The 16,088-nt window shown below is 35.8% G+C and overlaps 1 protein-coding gene across 1 annotated transcript in view; it reads right to left on the bottom strand.

The window, feature by feature from the left end:
• Window positions 1-5,628: 5,628 nt before the first annotated feature.
• CDH10 (cadherin 10) overlaps window positions 5,629-16,088 on the bottom strand; it is a gene marked incomplete at both ends in the record, with an annotated part of 67,206 nt that continues 56,746 nt past the window's right edge. Inside the window, 3 exons of the mRNA XM_082479783.1 lie at window positions 5,629-6,122; window positions 7,001-7,252; window positions 9,199-9,307. Of these exons, the coding sequence (XP_082335909.1) occupies window positions 5,629-6,122; window positions 7,001-7,252; window positions 9,199-9,307 (855 nt within the window). The remainder of the gene's footprint in view (window positions 6,123-7,000; window positions 7,253-9,198; window positions 9,308-16,088) is intronic.

The raw sequence follows: 16,088 nt of genomic DNA, 5'->3' as shown, positions 1-16,088 counted from the left end.
ATAATAATTTTCTTTTCCCAATAATTCTTAATATTTTATTTCTTTATTTACTTAATACTGAGATGAGGTTTTCCCACAATTAGCTATTATAACTACAAGATGTGATTTATGAATAATCATGTCCCACCACTGCATCACTTCCCATTAATCTATAGTGGTTTTATCTGCTAGTTTATTGTCCAGTCATTTACAGTTGGAATGCGTCCCTTCATTTCTTATGAATGGCCCTTTTATTTACTGGTCTTAAACTTAATAACAATGTCAAATAAACTTTTTTACCCCATTATTCATCTTATTTTCCAGACCAAAAGATCAGATCATGAAGGATTCCACTTTTGGCTTTCCTAAGATTATTGAATATTTACTCTTATCACTGATATTCTGTCTTTTGCCCAGGTTAGGACTTTCCATTTTATACTCTGGTAGCTTAATTTCTTTAGGAGTTTTGGTTAGAGACCTTGTCAAACACCTTTTGACTATCTAAGCAGAATATGAAATCTGGAGTTCCCTCTTCTACGTGTGCAAATTCTGTCTGATTCATAGCAAGTAAATGAAGTTCCTGAAGGTGATCAGAGCTTCTGACTTTCTGTCTTCATGAAAAAGGAGATTACCACACTATCAGGAAATCAGCCAAAATTACAAATGTTCATTATTTCTGTAATTCTTTGTAATGATGAAATTTGTGAGGGGAGATGCATACTCGAGATATGCATTATGATGGACACATTCTTCATGCACCGTTGTTAAATATGCCAAAGTTCCTCTGTAAATTAAAGTTTGTCAACACTGTCATGACTTTCAAACTTTTCAGGAGTTATTGATCAATTAATTTCCTGGATTTGCTGTACTTTTTGTGACCATACAGCTGCAAGTCACACTATTTTGTCATCCAGGAGTGTGTTTGGAACATAAGAGATACTTTCTAGATTTAACTATTGGCTTTCCTCTGGCATTTTAATGGCTATTTTATAATTAGACTTTGTTGTGTTTCCCTCAAAAAGACAGATATAAGGGAAGCTTTCTGATAGTTACCACACATCGGACCTAAACATGAGTGCAAGTATATTTAGAAAACATTTTCCTTACTATGCTTAATCAATAATCAAAATATGCTTTTGCAAACATTAATGGGAAGATTCAGTAGCATTTTGCCAAGCATATGTCCAAAATATATCTGATCTCTGGTTTGTAGCCAAAAATCAAAGAAAGAGTATTTGTCATATTTCTTTTCAAAGAGTTTTTTATTTTCCATTGTTTATTGAGGTTGACAGCAAGTTAAAGACAATGAAGTTTTCTCAGAAGTTAAATGTTTGGTTTGATCTTTTTTTGTAAAAATGAGAAACTCGCATTCAGAAAAAAAAAACATTAGTTTAAAAACTGTAATTTTGATTTCATAGTTGACTGTTCCTTTAAAATGAAAACAAAAGTAGCTTTAAAGAAGGGCAAATAGAACATTTAAAAAAAATCATTCTATCTGGCTTATTTTATTTATTGATTCCCATGTTGTTATTACTATATTTTACTTCTTGAGTTATGTGGAAAGTGACTTTTCAGCCAGTTCAACCATATTAGAATAGAGTTTGTACAAGCTTCCGAAAAACTGGAGAGACCATAGAGAAGCCCATGACATTTTGTTGGGAAAAAAAAATGTGTTCATGTCTCCTTGTTTTTGCTATTATCTCCTTATGCTTACTATTTACATAATGTTCCTGGACATAGTAGATAACACTGTTATGAATAAGTGAAAGTGTTTTAGTTTGAATCTACCTGCTCATCTTGCTGTGAACAGATTACTGTTGGGTGATTTCTGTGCTATTCAAGTGAGTCTGATAACGATAATACAGTGTTTGAAGGCTTCTGGTAACTTTTATAGTCAGATCACTACTTCACTCATTTGACAAAAATTAAGGAAGCCTAAACTCTTTTGTTGATATGCTTATATCAGATATATAAAAGTTTGTTGATTTTTCTTTTGAGTAGTTAGTGATGGGCCAACAGAAAATATACAATATGTATACAATATGTAACAATGAATGAGTGAAAAACAACTGCATATACCGGGTTGGCAGCTGGTGGATATTGACCTGACGATGCACAATGTGAAGATTTTCTTAATTTAGGTGTTTGTTTTATTTCTTTTTAGTCTGTTTAAGCAGTTCTTGCCATCAACCTTTTCTCTGAATGCCCTGTGAAATATTACTCTCTGTGTTGCTGTCGTTAATGTAAGATCCATACACCCTTCACAAAATTCCTTTAAAAAAAAAAAATATCAATTTAATACAACAGACTCTAAGAACTCACTGCTTCATGTGGTCCAGTGGCGGCAATAGTTTTGATATGTTTCTGAATTTTTAAACATTTATACAGTCTGTCTTGTAAGTCATTTGTAGGTTCCACCTGAAATGCAGTATTAATGTATTTTCTCTTTATTTAGTGTGGTTCTGTGGCATTTTTGTTATAAGAAAGTATAGAAAATTCATTTGGACTAAGCAATACAAGGGTCTTGTTTACCACTTGTTACATTTTCTTGCCTTTCATGCACTCTCATGTGGTTACATTATGTTTTCTCCTTTTTGCATTGTCTGGGAGTTTCACTTTCTAATTCCTCACTATTGTAAGGGTGTAAGAAAGACAGTGGGATAGTGCCCTTGATGCCTTTCTTCTCCTTTTCCATGACATCTGATACTCATGGATTTTATCTTTCACTATATGGCCTTACATTTCACTAAGGTGTTATGACTCGTCTGTGGTATGTAAGAGCATGGAGAACATTGTTTATGGACCATTCTGTGACTGCGCGTAATATTAAGGACTGGACTCCGTTGCTTACATGATCCAGTTCCTAAAATAAATTAGATACAACAATGAACTATGACTTCCTGAATGCTTTTTTTGTGATTTGACTGCATGTTTCTATGCTCACTTTCACTAGGCTGAGATATTTGTACAATAAAATGATATATGTTTGTACAGTGAAGTGTTATTTGCACAGTAACATCTATAGTGCTGAAATGGATTTTGTTTTTCTTTTTCCTAAAATGTACTGAGAAATAAAACTCCAAGGATATGGCAAGGGGTAAAACAAATTTTCATTTATACTATTTATATAATAATTCTAGTAGTATGTTTATATATTGGTATATACTTCCACAATGTATACTACTGTTTTATTTAATAATGCATACAGGATTAAATTTTAAACATTAGGTTCAGATTATGCTGAACAATTATAAAATAATGTCCTTAAACATGGTGATAAACAAATATTTCCACATTATTATTCAGAAATAAGTACTGTAATACAAATCAAAATAATAGAGTCTTATTTGACATTTGTTGACATGCTTAAGGAAGGAGGGAGCTGTGTGTGTTTTGTTTTTTTTTCCTTCTGGAAAGAAACAGAGATTATTATGGAGTTATATGTAAAATTGTTGGCTAGACTTGTTTAACCAAAACCTTGTTTTTAAAAAAGAGGTAAACCCCAGCTTTATTACAGCCCATTTTATCTTCTGTCCTAATACATACTTAATAAAATACAAAGGGTGTCACTGATCTCAATGTTGCTGCAGAGAGAAAACAACATTTGAAGAGTGCCTTTTGGCTATTTATGTATTTAATGGATGAATTTTGTTTGTTTCTTCCTATTACAAGCTGTTGAAGGACAAATGGAGATTAGGATGGAAGAAAAAATTAGGTCCATTTCACTAGATAATCATAAAGAAGATCAACAGTTTGTATGACCTGTAAGACTTCTACAAAGCTTTGTAATGCTGATTATCTAAGATGTTTCTTAATATTCTCAGAATTATTTTCTATTAAGGAATATAAAAAGTTCTTAGTTAATGAAAGTACTATTGAGAGAAATGAAGAAAAATCTATAATCTTCACAGTTTCTTAATAGATAAAATAGTTTAACTTGATATCAAGTCAATAAAAATTTGGTCTCCATTGCACTGAAATAGCTTGCATAATGGCACTGTTTTCAGCTTTCAACTTAATTGGGTTTAATCACTCCATTAAGGCGAAGACATATCTGATCAAATAAGAATGCAGCATTGCACTTTTCAAAGGACTAATATATTTTCAATATCCGTAGATATTATGCCAGTAAGAAGTTAGGAGAGACAGAGGAGGGATTATGCTTCAGGTGTGTTTCTTCCACAATAAATAAGTAAATACAGACCCCATGACATCCTGCTTTTGCTCCGAAATTATTTCATCTCAGCAATGTTTTGAAATCTCAGTGCTTGTTTACTAAATAGATTTGTGTAATCTGAAGACTGAAAGAAGAAAGCGACATCTTAATTTTTTTGCAGATACCTACTTTGTTTTGTGATATCTGAAGTACGATTACTGTTAAAACCTGTTGCTCAGCTTTCCTTTTACTAGAGTTTTCCAAGCTATCAGAAAACTCAGTAAATTAGGTGCGGGGTGTGCTAATTTTACTGACACTTTGACATCCTTCAGCCTCACAGCTTTAAAGGAGAATAAGTTGCCCTCAGAAGGTTGCAATACAGCATACAGTAGTTTGTCATCAAATGATTTGTCTTTGGAAAAGGATGTTGCTTAAAAATGATTATTTAAACATCTCTTTACACTTTCTCCATTGCAGTTACAGATCACCTCTGATGATGCAATTCTGAGTCAAAATGGAGAACTATAGAACAAATAAACTCCGTTTTTTAAACTAATTCTTTGTGTTTGGATGGATTAGTTGTACCAGCATGGGTTTAGAATAAGGTAATTCAAGTTAAGACAAAATAGTAGTTCAACTTCCTAGAATAGAATATCATTAGTTCAGCTCAAAAATAAAACAACTTATCTCTTAAACATGACAACTGGAGGAAGTAGCACTTTTGAGCAAGTAAATATGTCTATAACTTGATCCTCTACCTCTGAGCACAAGCACTTTGGATTGTGTTAAATGTATGGAGAATAGTACAGCATAGAAGTATTAGCAGTTGGCTGTGCTGTCATCGGAGAAATTTCATGTTCTCTTCAAGCCTGGAATTGATGGCCAGAACAGGCAGGGAAGCATCAACATAGTTGTAAAACCTGGTTTATTTCTTAAAAATAAATACAAAAATATAAATATAAAACATTGGCAGATAGAATTTGATGAAATGAATTTGCACAAACTTTTTTTTTTTTTAAACCAGCTGCATATTACACTTATTAACACCACATGTACATTTTGTTTTAATTTTAATGTACAGAACAGGACATAGTGGATTTTTTCTTCTTTGCCATCTTAAAAGCTGCACTTGCAAGGATATGACATGTACCTAACAGAAGCGGCTTGTACATGAGGTTGCTTAAGGGATTATCACCCTGTTCAAATTTCTGAAGGTAAGGTATTGTTTATTTTACTTACTAAAATGGACAACACTGTATTTCCATAGCTTTGGCTCTTGGAAGGTGATTAAATAAAATGTTGTATATATTCCAAGTGGCATCCTACTAGAAAGAATAAACAACATTAATGGACAAATTAAAAACAATTTGTAAAAGGAAATCATTGTGCTGAGTGGCAGGAAAATTTTCCTGAATGTTAAATACTGTTGAGTGCAGAAGGTGTCTGTAAAATTACTTCCGCTCAAAGGGAACAAAAATGTATCCTACTGTAGGTCAAGAAGTGTCTTTGTCACTTTCTCCTCCACCATACATTTCGGCTAGCTTATTAAACCGAGGGCCCCATTCTCGGAGGTAATCATAGTTTTGGTCTCCTTCGGTAGTACCCGACTCTAAGGAGCTCAAGGATTCAGCTATTGAATCATTTCCTTCATAGGCATAGGTTGCAAGCGAGTCGTACGGCGGTGCAGAAGGATCAGTATCATGCTCTTTTAGCCTTTGGTTAATGAAATCTCGGACATCTGTGTTATCTGGTGCTGAAGGAGTCCTCCGTGGTACAAATAACGATTCAGGGATAATGTCTCGTCGAAGCTTCTTATCTTCGATAGCTGCAGGATTCCTCAGTGTGCCAATATCAAAGGCCTGGGTGTCTTCCTCTCCACCGCCTTCATCGTTATAGCTCACAATGTTGTCTCTGATGTCCTCTTTAGAGAGGATCAAAGGCTCCTTCTTTCGTTGCCTCTTTAGAGCAGCAAACAGCACCACTATAACTTAAACAGAGAAATAATGAATGGGTAAAGATCTCTATTTAATAATTTCTTAGTAGCAAATCCACCAGGTACAAGAGCTTTATTTCGGCTACGTTTTAGCAATTCATTTCTGTCTGATAAATGGATAAACATGTCTATTTGTATTACGGTAGCACAGTAAGGTCTATATCAAAATGTGCTATTTTCCACACACATTGTGTGCTCTGTTTTAAAGACCCATGAACTTGTCTACATGCTCCACTGTAACTTTAATGAGTTTTAAAATAGCCAAGCCTATTCTGAAGTTCTTTTCCCTTTTTTAAGCTCAAAGTATACTGTTAAATACTGCTTTTGAGGTGAATTATAGGTCATTAATGATATTCGGAAAGCTGCAAAATGGAGGTTTTACAAAATTCACTTTTTTTTTGTTACAACACAGAAACCTTTCGTTAGTCAGTGCTTTAATACAGAAAAAAATACTATTTACTGGCATATTCTGTGTGAAATATATACTGCATGTTGGCTTTAGATAGTTATTTAAATAAAAAAAAGAAACACTCCCTCAAAAAAAATTAAAATGAAAGACATGAAAGTGAATTTTGATTATGCTATTCCTCCTCTCTGATCTTTTTTTTTCAGACAACTTAACAAAAGAACAAAAATGAACTTCTGGTTGCACACTGATAGTTTAAACAGTCTGGGACTTAGAATTCTTATTTACAATGTCCAATTCCCAGACAAACAAGTTTTGCCTTTTTTTTTTCTTTTGTTTTAAATTGCAGTTGAATTCTCCTTGCAAACCCCGTGATCATTAATTTTACCAGCCTGCATAGTTTTGCAAAATGAGTCAGGCCTGAAGCATTTATTCATAGGGGGAAAGAGGCATTTCTTTTTCTTACCTAGCAGGATAATGATGCAGAGGAGAATGGCCACCAGTGCCCCTGTGCTGAGGCCAGCGGGGAGGAGCAAGGCCTCAGCGTTGCAGGACTGCATGTTCCCCCGGCTGTCGCAGGCACACACTCGAATGGTCAGTGTGCCGGTGCTGCTCTGGATCGGGTAGTCATTGTCCGAGATCACCACTGGCAGAAGGTAAGTACTGATTTCATGTCGACTAAAGCCATTCCTTCTCGTCAAAATTCTGGCAGTGTTATCTAGATTGATTAAAATATACTGTTGTAGGTAGGGTACATCAATATAAAATGTATCATTTATAGTACATGCAAACCATCATATTTTAGAACACTAGTAGCATTTTGAAACTGCTCCTAGTATCATAGTGATATCTCTCTTTTTCTAATGACATTCCCATTTGATTAGAAAGCTATTTATAATTTTTTATGTACATCTGGCCCGTTCCTCTGTGCCTCTGAACCACCTTCGAGTGTGATTTGAAAAGAGAAAGTCTCAAAACCTAAAATGGTTTATAGATTAATGCATGCAGTGCGTGACACAGTTCCAGTTCAGGGCTGAAGCCTTGAAATGAAGTGGCCAACAGAGAAAACATAACCTTCCGCTTCGCGCTGTTCAACAAGCACTCTGTTCTGAAAGATTCTTTCTATGGCTTTTCTCTGACAACACCCACAGGAATGCTATCTGTATACTCAGTATGAGATTTTCCATACCAAAACACTTTCAGCTTACTGTAGAACAATGAATTATGTACCTTAGCACGTGGAGTAGGTTTTGTGGGTAAAGATTGTCTCAGGAATTCAGAAAATATGAAAGGTGGTAGGTATTCCTGCACAGTTTTGAGAAGTGAATTTACTAAGCTGTATTAGTAGCAGACATATTTTGTATGCAGTATGCTTCAGCATCAAATGCTGTTCGATGAGTGGACAGAGGGAAGGGAAGGAACGAACAACAGGGAGAGGCGATCTCTTCTATCCTTAGGGCCACAACACTAGGATGTGAGCCAAAGCTAAAGTTGCTAACTTTGTAGGCCAAAAGAGAGAAAATACAGGTATATCCTCCATTATAAGGAGAATTTAATTTTCATCATACTTGTGGATCTCTTGAGGTAAGTGGTTAGCTATCTTGCCAGCCGACTTCAGGCTGAATTAAAATAACCCATGTGCAAAACCAAAGAAAATGATTACAGATAGAAAAGAAATAGCAACATTTATACCTCTACACACTCAGGACCTAGTCACCAGGATATAATCTTGCTTAAAATATTAAATTATATATTTTTTTCATAACCTTCATGGTGTGAAACACAAAGTTTTCTTTTATTGTATCCCTTCATTGCTTTTGGGAATTTGCATGCTATTTGTTTTCACTCAACATCAAAAACTGTGTGTCTTACATATCTTTAAATACCTCTGCTGCAGGGGATTTTATAAGGTGCCCAAACAATTTTATTTCAATTTTTTACTTTCCCTACTGTTAGAATTTTTTTCTTTACCTCAGCTAAAATTTTTCATGTTTGCAGACTATTACTTCCTGCTATCTTCATCAGGAAAAGAGGATTATTCCCATTGTCTTTATGCAATATATTTGAAGGCTGGTACCATGTCCCCCCTTATTTATTTCTTCTGTAATCTAGGGCCCTCTCAGTTAATCATACACATAATGAAGGCCAAAATGGGTGTGTAGTCCCCCTTCCCCAACAGAATCTTCTGAAAATTTTCTCTGATAAAGAAAGATTGACATAGGATCAAAAGAAATGCCAAAGTGGCTATGTTCTCAGAACTATTATTTTCATTAATGGTGAGAAAGAAGAAAAACAGGATACTGAGGGAATAGGAATTATGTGACAGAAGGCTAAAGTGAAAAATCTGAACTTGTCAGGTGAAGCCATTTTTTAAACCTTTATTCTTCAGTCAAGCACTTCGTCTACTCACCCCAAACCAACACTGTTACCAATTGTCTTTATAATTTGTTTTATCACATTTTTGTCATGCCAATTTTTGCCTCCCTTACAGAGATAAAAATGTAGAAATCCTAAACCACAAACATTGAGGTAAAACTATTATTCTTGCCAGCAGCCTCAATGGCTTCTCTACTTACTGATAGACGTCAAAAGCAAGTATATTTCAGGAATATATGTCAGACATCAAAGATAAAACTCCTTCCATGGAACAGGCGTAAATTTTACCTTCATTATCCTGAACAGTGAAGTTAGGGTTAACAGCAGCTAAACTGAAGAAAAATTTTTGTCCACCAAGAGGGTCATCTTTGTCTACTGCACTTATTGTTTGAATAAGCTGCAGGAAAAAAAGCAAGCAAACAAACAAAAAAAAAGAAAACCAAAATACACCTAGGTTTTTCATACAGCTGTCTGATTACTTTAAGACCAGAAGTGTTAAGATAAGTACATATTCAAACTATACACATATTGACTTAATCTGTAGAACATATTAAGTGAGCAAATGTTAAACAAGTGTACTGTATAAGTTTTTCCAACAAGAACATCCATATATTTTTCATGTGGTGCTACATGCACACATATAAAACAGCCAGCTTCTGTCTTAGTCCTCTTCTAGTTCTTTTTTTTTTTTTTTTTCAATATACATCTATATATTTTTATGACTGCATAGAGGAAAAAACTAGCCAAAAAATAGTTTTATCTGTAGTTTAGGTTGATTTTATTCTTCATCTCTGATCCATCATCTTAAATTCAAATCAACACCTAAGAGAGGAATTCAGAGGATGTTTCATATATTTGTAATAAAAACGCTATTTTATCAAATAGATGTTTCTGATAGGATACAATCATAGACTCTTTTTGGTTGGAAGAGACCTTTAAGGCCATCAAGTCCAACCGTTATCCTAGCACTGACAAGTTACCACTAAACCATGTCCCTCAGCACTACATCTACACGTTTTTTAAATACCTCCAGGAACAGCAACTCAACCACTTCCCTGGGCAGTCTGTTCCAATGCTTGGCAACCCTTTCAGTGAAGAAATGTTTCCTAATATCCATCCTAAACCTCCCCTAGTGCAACTTGAGGCCATTTCCTCTTGTCCTATCACTTATACTTGGGAGAAGAGACCAACCCCCACATCGCTACAACCTCCTTTCAGGTAGTTATAGTGAGTCGCCCCTGAACCTCCTTTTCTCCAGACTAAACAACTCCAGTTCCCTCAGCCGTTCCTCAAAAGACTTGTTGTCTAAACCCTTCACCAGCTTTGTCGCCCTTCTCTGAACACGGTCCAGAATCTCAATGTCTGTCTTGTAGTGAGGGGCCCAAAACTGAACACAGTATTCAAGATGTGGTCTCACCAATGCTGAGTGCAGGGGGACGATCACTTTCCTAGTCCTGCTGAGCACACTATTTCTGATACAAACCAGGTTGTTATTGGCCTTCCTAGCCACTAAGACACACTTCCAGTTCCTATTCATCCAGCTGCCGACCAACACTCCCAGGTCCTTTTCTGCCGGGGCAGCTTTCCAGCCACTCTTCCCAAGCCTGTAGCATTGCACAGCATTGTGGCCCAAATGCAGGACTTTCCACTTGGCCTTGTTGAACTTCATACCTTTGGCCTTGGCTCATTGATTCAGCCTGTCCATTCAGCCTCTACAGACCCTTCCTATCCTCAAGCAGATCAACACTCCTGCCCAACTTGGTGTCATCTGCAAACTTACCAAGCATGTACTTGATTCCCTCATCTAGGTTGTTGATAAAGATACTAAAGAGAACTGACCCCAGTACTGAGCCCTGGGGAACACCACTTGCGACCAGCCACCAGCTGCTGTAACTCCATTCAACACAATTCTTTGGGCCTGGCCATCCAGCAAGTTTTTCACCCAGCGAAGGGAAGGTAAAGTTTGAAATTAAATTTCAAAATAAAAACGTAAGTTTCTAAAACAAGATTTTTCTATTTATTGGTACGACAAAATGTACCAATAAGATTCCTGAGATGAAAAATGCCAGTTAGATTGTATATATATTACAACACTTGCAAAACATTGAAGCATATTCTACAGATGCACAACCTCAGAGTGGGATGAAAAACCGGTGTCACAATTCTCCGAGTAAGCTGCATCAGGTCAGTTCAATACTTATATTGAGTGTTTTCTGCAATGCCTACAAAAAAGTTTGGGTATTTTTGGGGGTAGTAATGGCAACCACTTTATCAACATTTGCTTATCTGTCAGGTAAATCTCCATGTGGCTTTTTTCCTATTAAGTTTTTATAACTAAGAGTGGCAAAATGTCATTTCCCAAACAAAATATATTTTTTGACATATTTATTGCTTTATTTCAGAGTGCTTTTTTCTATACTATAGCAATAAAAACTGTACCTATGGCCGATATTTTGTGCATGCATGCATGAATGTTCAGTTATGCTCTTAAGTTTAACTTCCAAAAATAGGTTAACCTTTAGCCTATGTCATTTTTATTCTTCATTTCTGATCCATCATTTTAAATTGCAGCGTTCTTTCAAGGATGGAATTACATCTAATTTTTGACACTACTTCCCTGTGGCATACTTGTTAAACACTTTTTGGTTTTCCTCTTCCAGTTCTTCCAAATACAGCCATTTCTCTTCATATCACAGCTTTTGTCAGGACCGATCACCTTTAACATCAATAATTGCAATGTGCTCCTGTTTGCCTTAACAAATGCATGATTACTCCCAACTTCTTTCTTGTCCATCCAGAATACAGTAACAAATTTCTTCATGTGGCAAGGACTGGATTTCTTTTAATGCAGTAGCTCATTTGCTTTCTCAACTGGAGTTTTGTCTTTCTCTAAATTTGTTTCCTCACATAAACATCCAATAACTTACTAGCTAAACAAAACATAATAATAACATAGAATATTATTTGTTTTTAAAGAATTAAGCTTTTAATTAGTTATTGAGTAATTAGCAAATAAATCTTTAGAGGTTTTTGCAAAATTAAGTCAAGAAAACACTATCCCGTTTTACTTTGCAATTGAAGACCATGAATGCAGTCATATATTGATGTTAAGCTGATGAAAATTAACTCCTCCACTTCTAAAAGTCTGTACTCAGTTTAAAAGGAGTATGTAGAATTTTTTATAGCCTAAAATCTTTTATGGTTTACAGGGATTATTCACCTACTACGGCACTACTGACCAGTGTTCCTCAGCAGAACAACAGACAGCAAGAAAAGCTCTCTTATTAATTCCTCCTTTCATAATTTGTTGTAGCAATTGAAGTTCTCTGGGAACTTCCCTGTTCAAATACTGATCACATTTAACCTTATGATACATTTTGCAAACAAATTCAGCTAATTTGCTTACATTAGGAATAAAAATGGGTTTTATTGGAAGCATCATTTAGATATTAAAATGTAAGGATAATTAAAAAAATTGGCTGACTAAATATTATGCAGTTTCAAGATAATTGCTGACAAGTTTCTTTAAAAGGCAAAGTTTTAAGGATGATCTTAGTGAAACAATGTGTTTAGATACTTTGTCACGTTTACAACACCTCTAAATTAAATTTTAAAATACATCACAAACAAAAGCATTATTTGCTTTGCTATTTTCAATTAGAAAATACTATTTCAAAATACTTATAAATGTTTTTGCAAATGAAGTTACTACTGAAAATTCACGCTGGAAGTGTCTTACTAGCTCATTTTCAAATGAGGCCATGTACACATTCCAATAGAGCAAGTACTCATCATCTCCTGTCTGAGCCTGGAAAGTTCTCCTTGTAGTATCACTGCTGCACTCAAGTTGCTCCTGTATGTCACCACAAGGAACACGCTATTCACCAGACTGGGAGCTCAGCATGGATGAAGTTTATTTAGAGTTTTGTCCTTTGGCCTTTGGTCTTTGGAGGGAGGAGCATCTTCCTGTTAACTTTTTGAAACACTGCATGATCTCTTGTGCTCTCTCAAGGCCTGTACGTGAAGCAAGCTTCAGACAACACATGGACACAGCACACAAATGAACAAGGGGGAAAGCAAATTCCTCCTGCATTGCTGGGAAGCAATAAAAGTACAGATGTAGGCCACAGTCAATGATATAGGTTCCTTTGGTGATTTCTTTGCTTGCTTGCACCATCTCTCTTGCAGACAATCATAGCAACATCACAGGTTTGGATGTCCTAAATAGGATATATTTGGCTTCCTGATTGTTGACTTGAGCAAAAGCAGTTATCACAACATCTATTTGAGAGTAGGTTGAGGTCTGGAATCCCTCTCAGTTTTGCTTTGTTTTGTTTTGTTTTGTTTTTGTTGTTGTTGTGGTGTTGTTTTTTTTTGTCAAAATAGCTTTGTTGTACTTTTTTGCCTCCACTCTCCTCTATTTCACCAGTGGGGTCACAATGAAGGTTAGCAGACACTAAGGTGTGGCACAGGGAATTTTGCTTTCACAATTTTTTCAGACTAGCTATTTGGACACTAATGGTTTCTCCTCTTCTCCAAGACTTGTCTAATTAAGATTTGGGTTGGAGTCAGACCTTTCTTCCCCATGGTATTTGTATCAGACAGTTCTTTGTGTTTGATTCTTCATTTTATTCCCTTGTGCAAGCAATTGCAACATGTGACAGAAAGGGCTTCCTAAGAGTGATACATGATATTATCTTCTGGACTTTCAGTGTATTGTGCTTGGTGCTCCATGTCTTGTTCCTCCAGCATTCCAGTCTCAGCCATCTTGGGGCACCTTATGGATCTCATAAAATTGGGTATTGGTTTGCTCAAATTTTTTATTATTTTCACAAATCTAAACACTTTCAGCACACTCTACCACTGTCTGACATGTAAATCAAATGGCTCTACAGTTTTTATCCAGTTACAATCCAGTTGTCTGGGGGTACAGAACTGACAGGACTAATTAAGATTGTAACTAACCATGGGAGCTGTTTTGCACGAGCTTTCCCTTTTGTGCAGTTGCTAGGCAGACACTTGCAATACTATCTGCGTTTTACCAAACCTCGTCTCATTCCTGAAGGTTCAAGGACTGATAAAGACTTCAATATACTAGTTTTTAGCTATTGCTTGCTTGACTCTTAACCTCCAGGTAGTAGTTGTTGGCAGGGTAACTACTTAGAGTCCCTTAAATATATGCAAATCCAATTGAAGAAAAAAGAAACATTTCTTACTGGGTACGCCTCTTTATTCATAACCAACACGTACATTAGCAGCCTTTTCCCTTTCTCAGTGGCTTTCAAATATAAATCTACAATTGAGAGGAACTGAAGTAGCAGAGAGTAAACTCTGCCTTACAGATCATCTACCACCCAATGCTACATTGTAAATATATACAGCAGGTGTTGCAGAATATCTGCTAATCTTAATGACCATTTTTGTTATTTCTTACTAAATCTGAATAATACTAATCATTAAAGGTTTTAGTCCTCAGTTTCTTAAGTTTGTCTATACCAGTTTGTACTGTTTTTCAAAAATGTAATTAAGCAAGCAGCAGCAACTATCCAGGAATGAAGTACTTAAGTCTTATTAGAAAAATCCTGTTTAGTTATAAGGGACCCTTCGAAGGAAGAAGTAAATATTATTAACTTCCACTGTCCCCCTGACTTGCTATGAGAAACTGATTTAACAAACTAGACTTCTAAAAGTGACAGACTCTCAGGAAATGTCTATTTTTATGAGAAGTTTAGAAGTTGTCAATACTATTCCAAAAATAGAAATCTGGGAAGTCTTTTGTTTCCCTGGAATTGCAATAAAATTATTCTCCATAGCCTTCATGGCTACAGTAGCTATATTGGCAATTGTACTGACACAAAACAGCTAGTTATAATCTAAGGGGGTTCTTATAAGATGTAACATATACCAGTATGTATATGATGCTTGCACAAACTTATTTAATGTTGGAGTTTTGACAAGAGGCAAGCCTAGTTATTATTCCATTTCTCCAGGCAATGTGTTCAAGTGCGTAAGTTCATGTTGGTCCTTTGTTCTGACTCTCATGGGACAGGTCAGGGGGAGTGCTTTTGGTTTACATTTAAAAAAACCCAAATAAACAGAAGTTGCAAACATTATATTGCGTACTACTTGCTGATGGTACGGGTAACTATATTAATGTGTTATATCCTGGTTTACACATGGTTTAATACAGTGTTGTTTTCCTCTTAGACCAATCAACCGTGGGATACCCCTATTACACCCACGGTAAGTTGCTTCTCCTTGCTAGCAATGCCACAAAGCAGTAACAACTGCAGGGAAGCCGAGGATGTTAATCTGTCTTCTACATCAGAGGAACTTCGGAGGCTGGCTGCTGAGCTGCCAGACGTGTGGCAGCTGGGAGATGACAAAACCAGTGAGAATCCATCAGCCCAGATGTCCAGCTCCCAGCTCTTCTCACCTGGGTGTGGAGGACATCTGAACTTCTTTGTGTACAGGGCTGGAGCACCTGAAGCATTTCTCTCCATTCTTCCACTCATCTCCTACTGACTCAGCCTTTCATAGCTCACATGAATGCTTCTGTCCCCTTTATGCCATCGCACCAAGATTGCCCTCATTTTTTGGGAGGGTTGAAGGAACAACAACCATCAAAATGGCATTCTGCCACAGGGGCTGCTTGTTTGTAGCTTGAGATTTTTGGAGCAGAGTATTCCCGTTGGAAGGCCATGGTGTGATCTGACATCAGCAGTAACAGCAAGCAGGAAAACAATCACGGGCCCTTTGAGTCATCCAGACTCCAAAAATCGCATTTCATAAAAAATACTCTCCCTCTCTTTCTTGCTATATATATGCATATATGTGTGTGTATATATATGTATATACACATATACACACTTATACATACATATTTTATATATGTAGTGTGTGTACATATATATGTGTGCATATATGTGTATATGTCTATTTTATATATACTTTTATATAAATTACGTAAATGGAAATTTTGAGGGAAAATAAAGATACTGAAAAACTATAATATTCATTAAAATGTTTGTCAGTAGGAGATAGGAAATACTTAAATGAATACCACAGAATTCGTGACTGATGAAGTATCCTAATAGTTTCAGTGATATAACAGAAGATTTAAATTTGATCATGGATCAAATTTAATTACGAAAACTTGAAAGGGAAGAAAAATAGCA

Source organism: Vanellus vanellus, assembly GCF_965231255.1.
Source record: "Vanellus vanellus genome assembly, chromosome: 2".
Classification (NCBI taxonomy): Eukaryota; Metazoa; Chordata; class Aves; order Charadriiformes; family Charadriidae; genus Vanellus; species Vanellus vanellus.
Note: the sequence above shows the minus strand (reverse complement) of the source record. Positions and strands in the feature narration are given on the sequence as shown.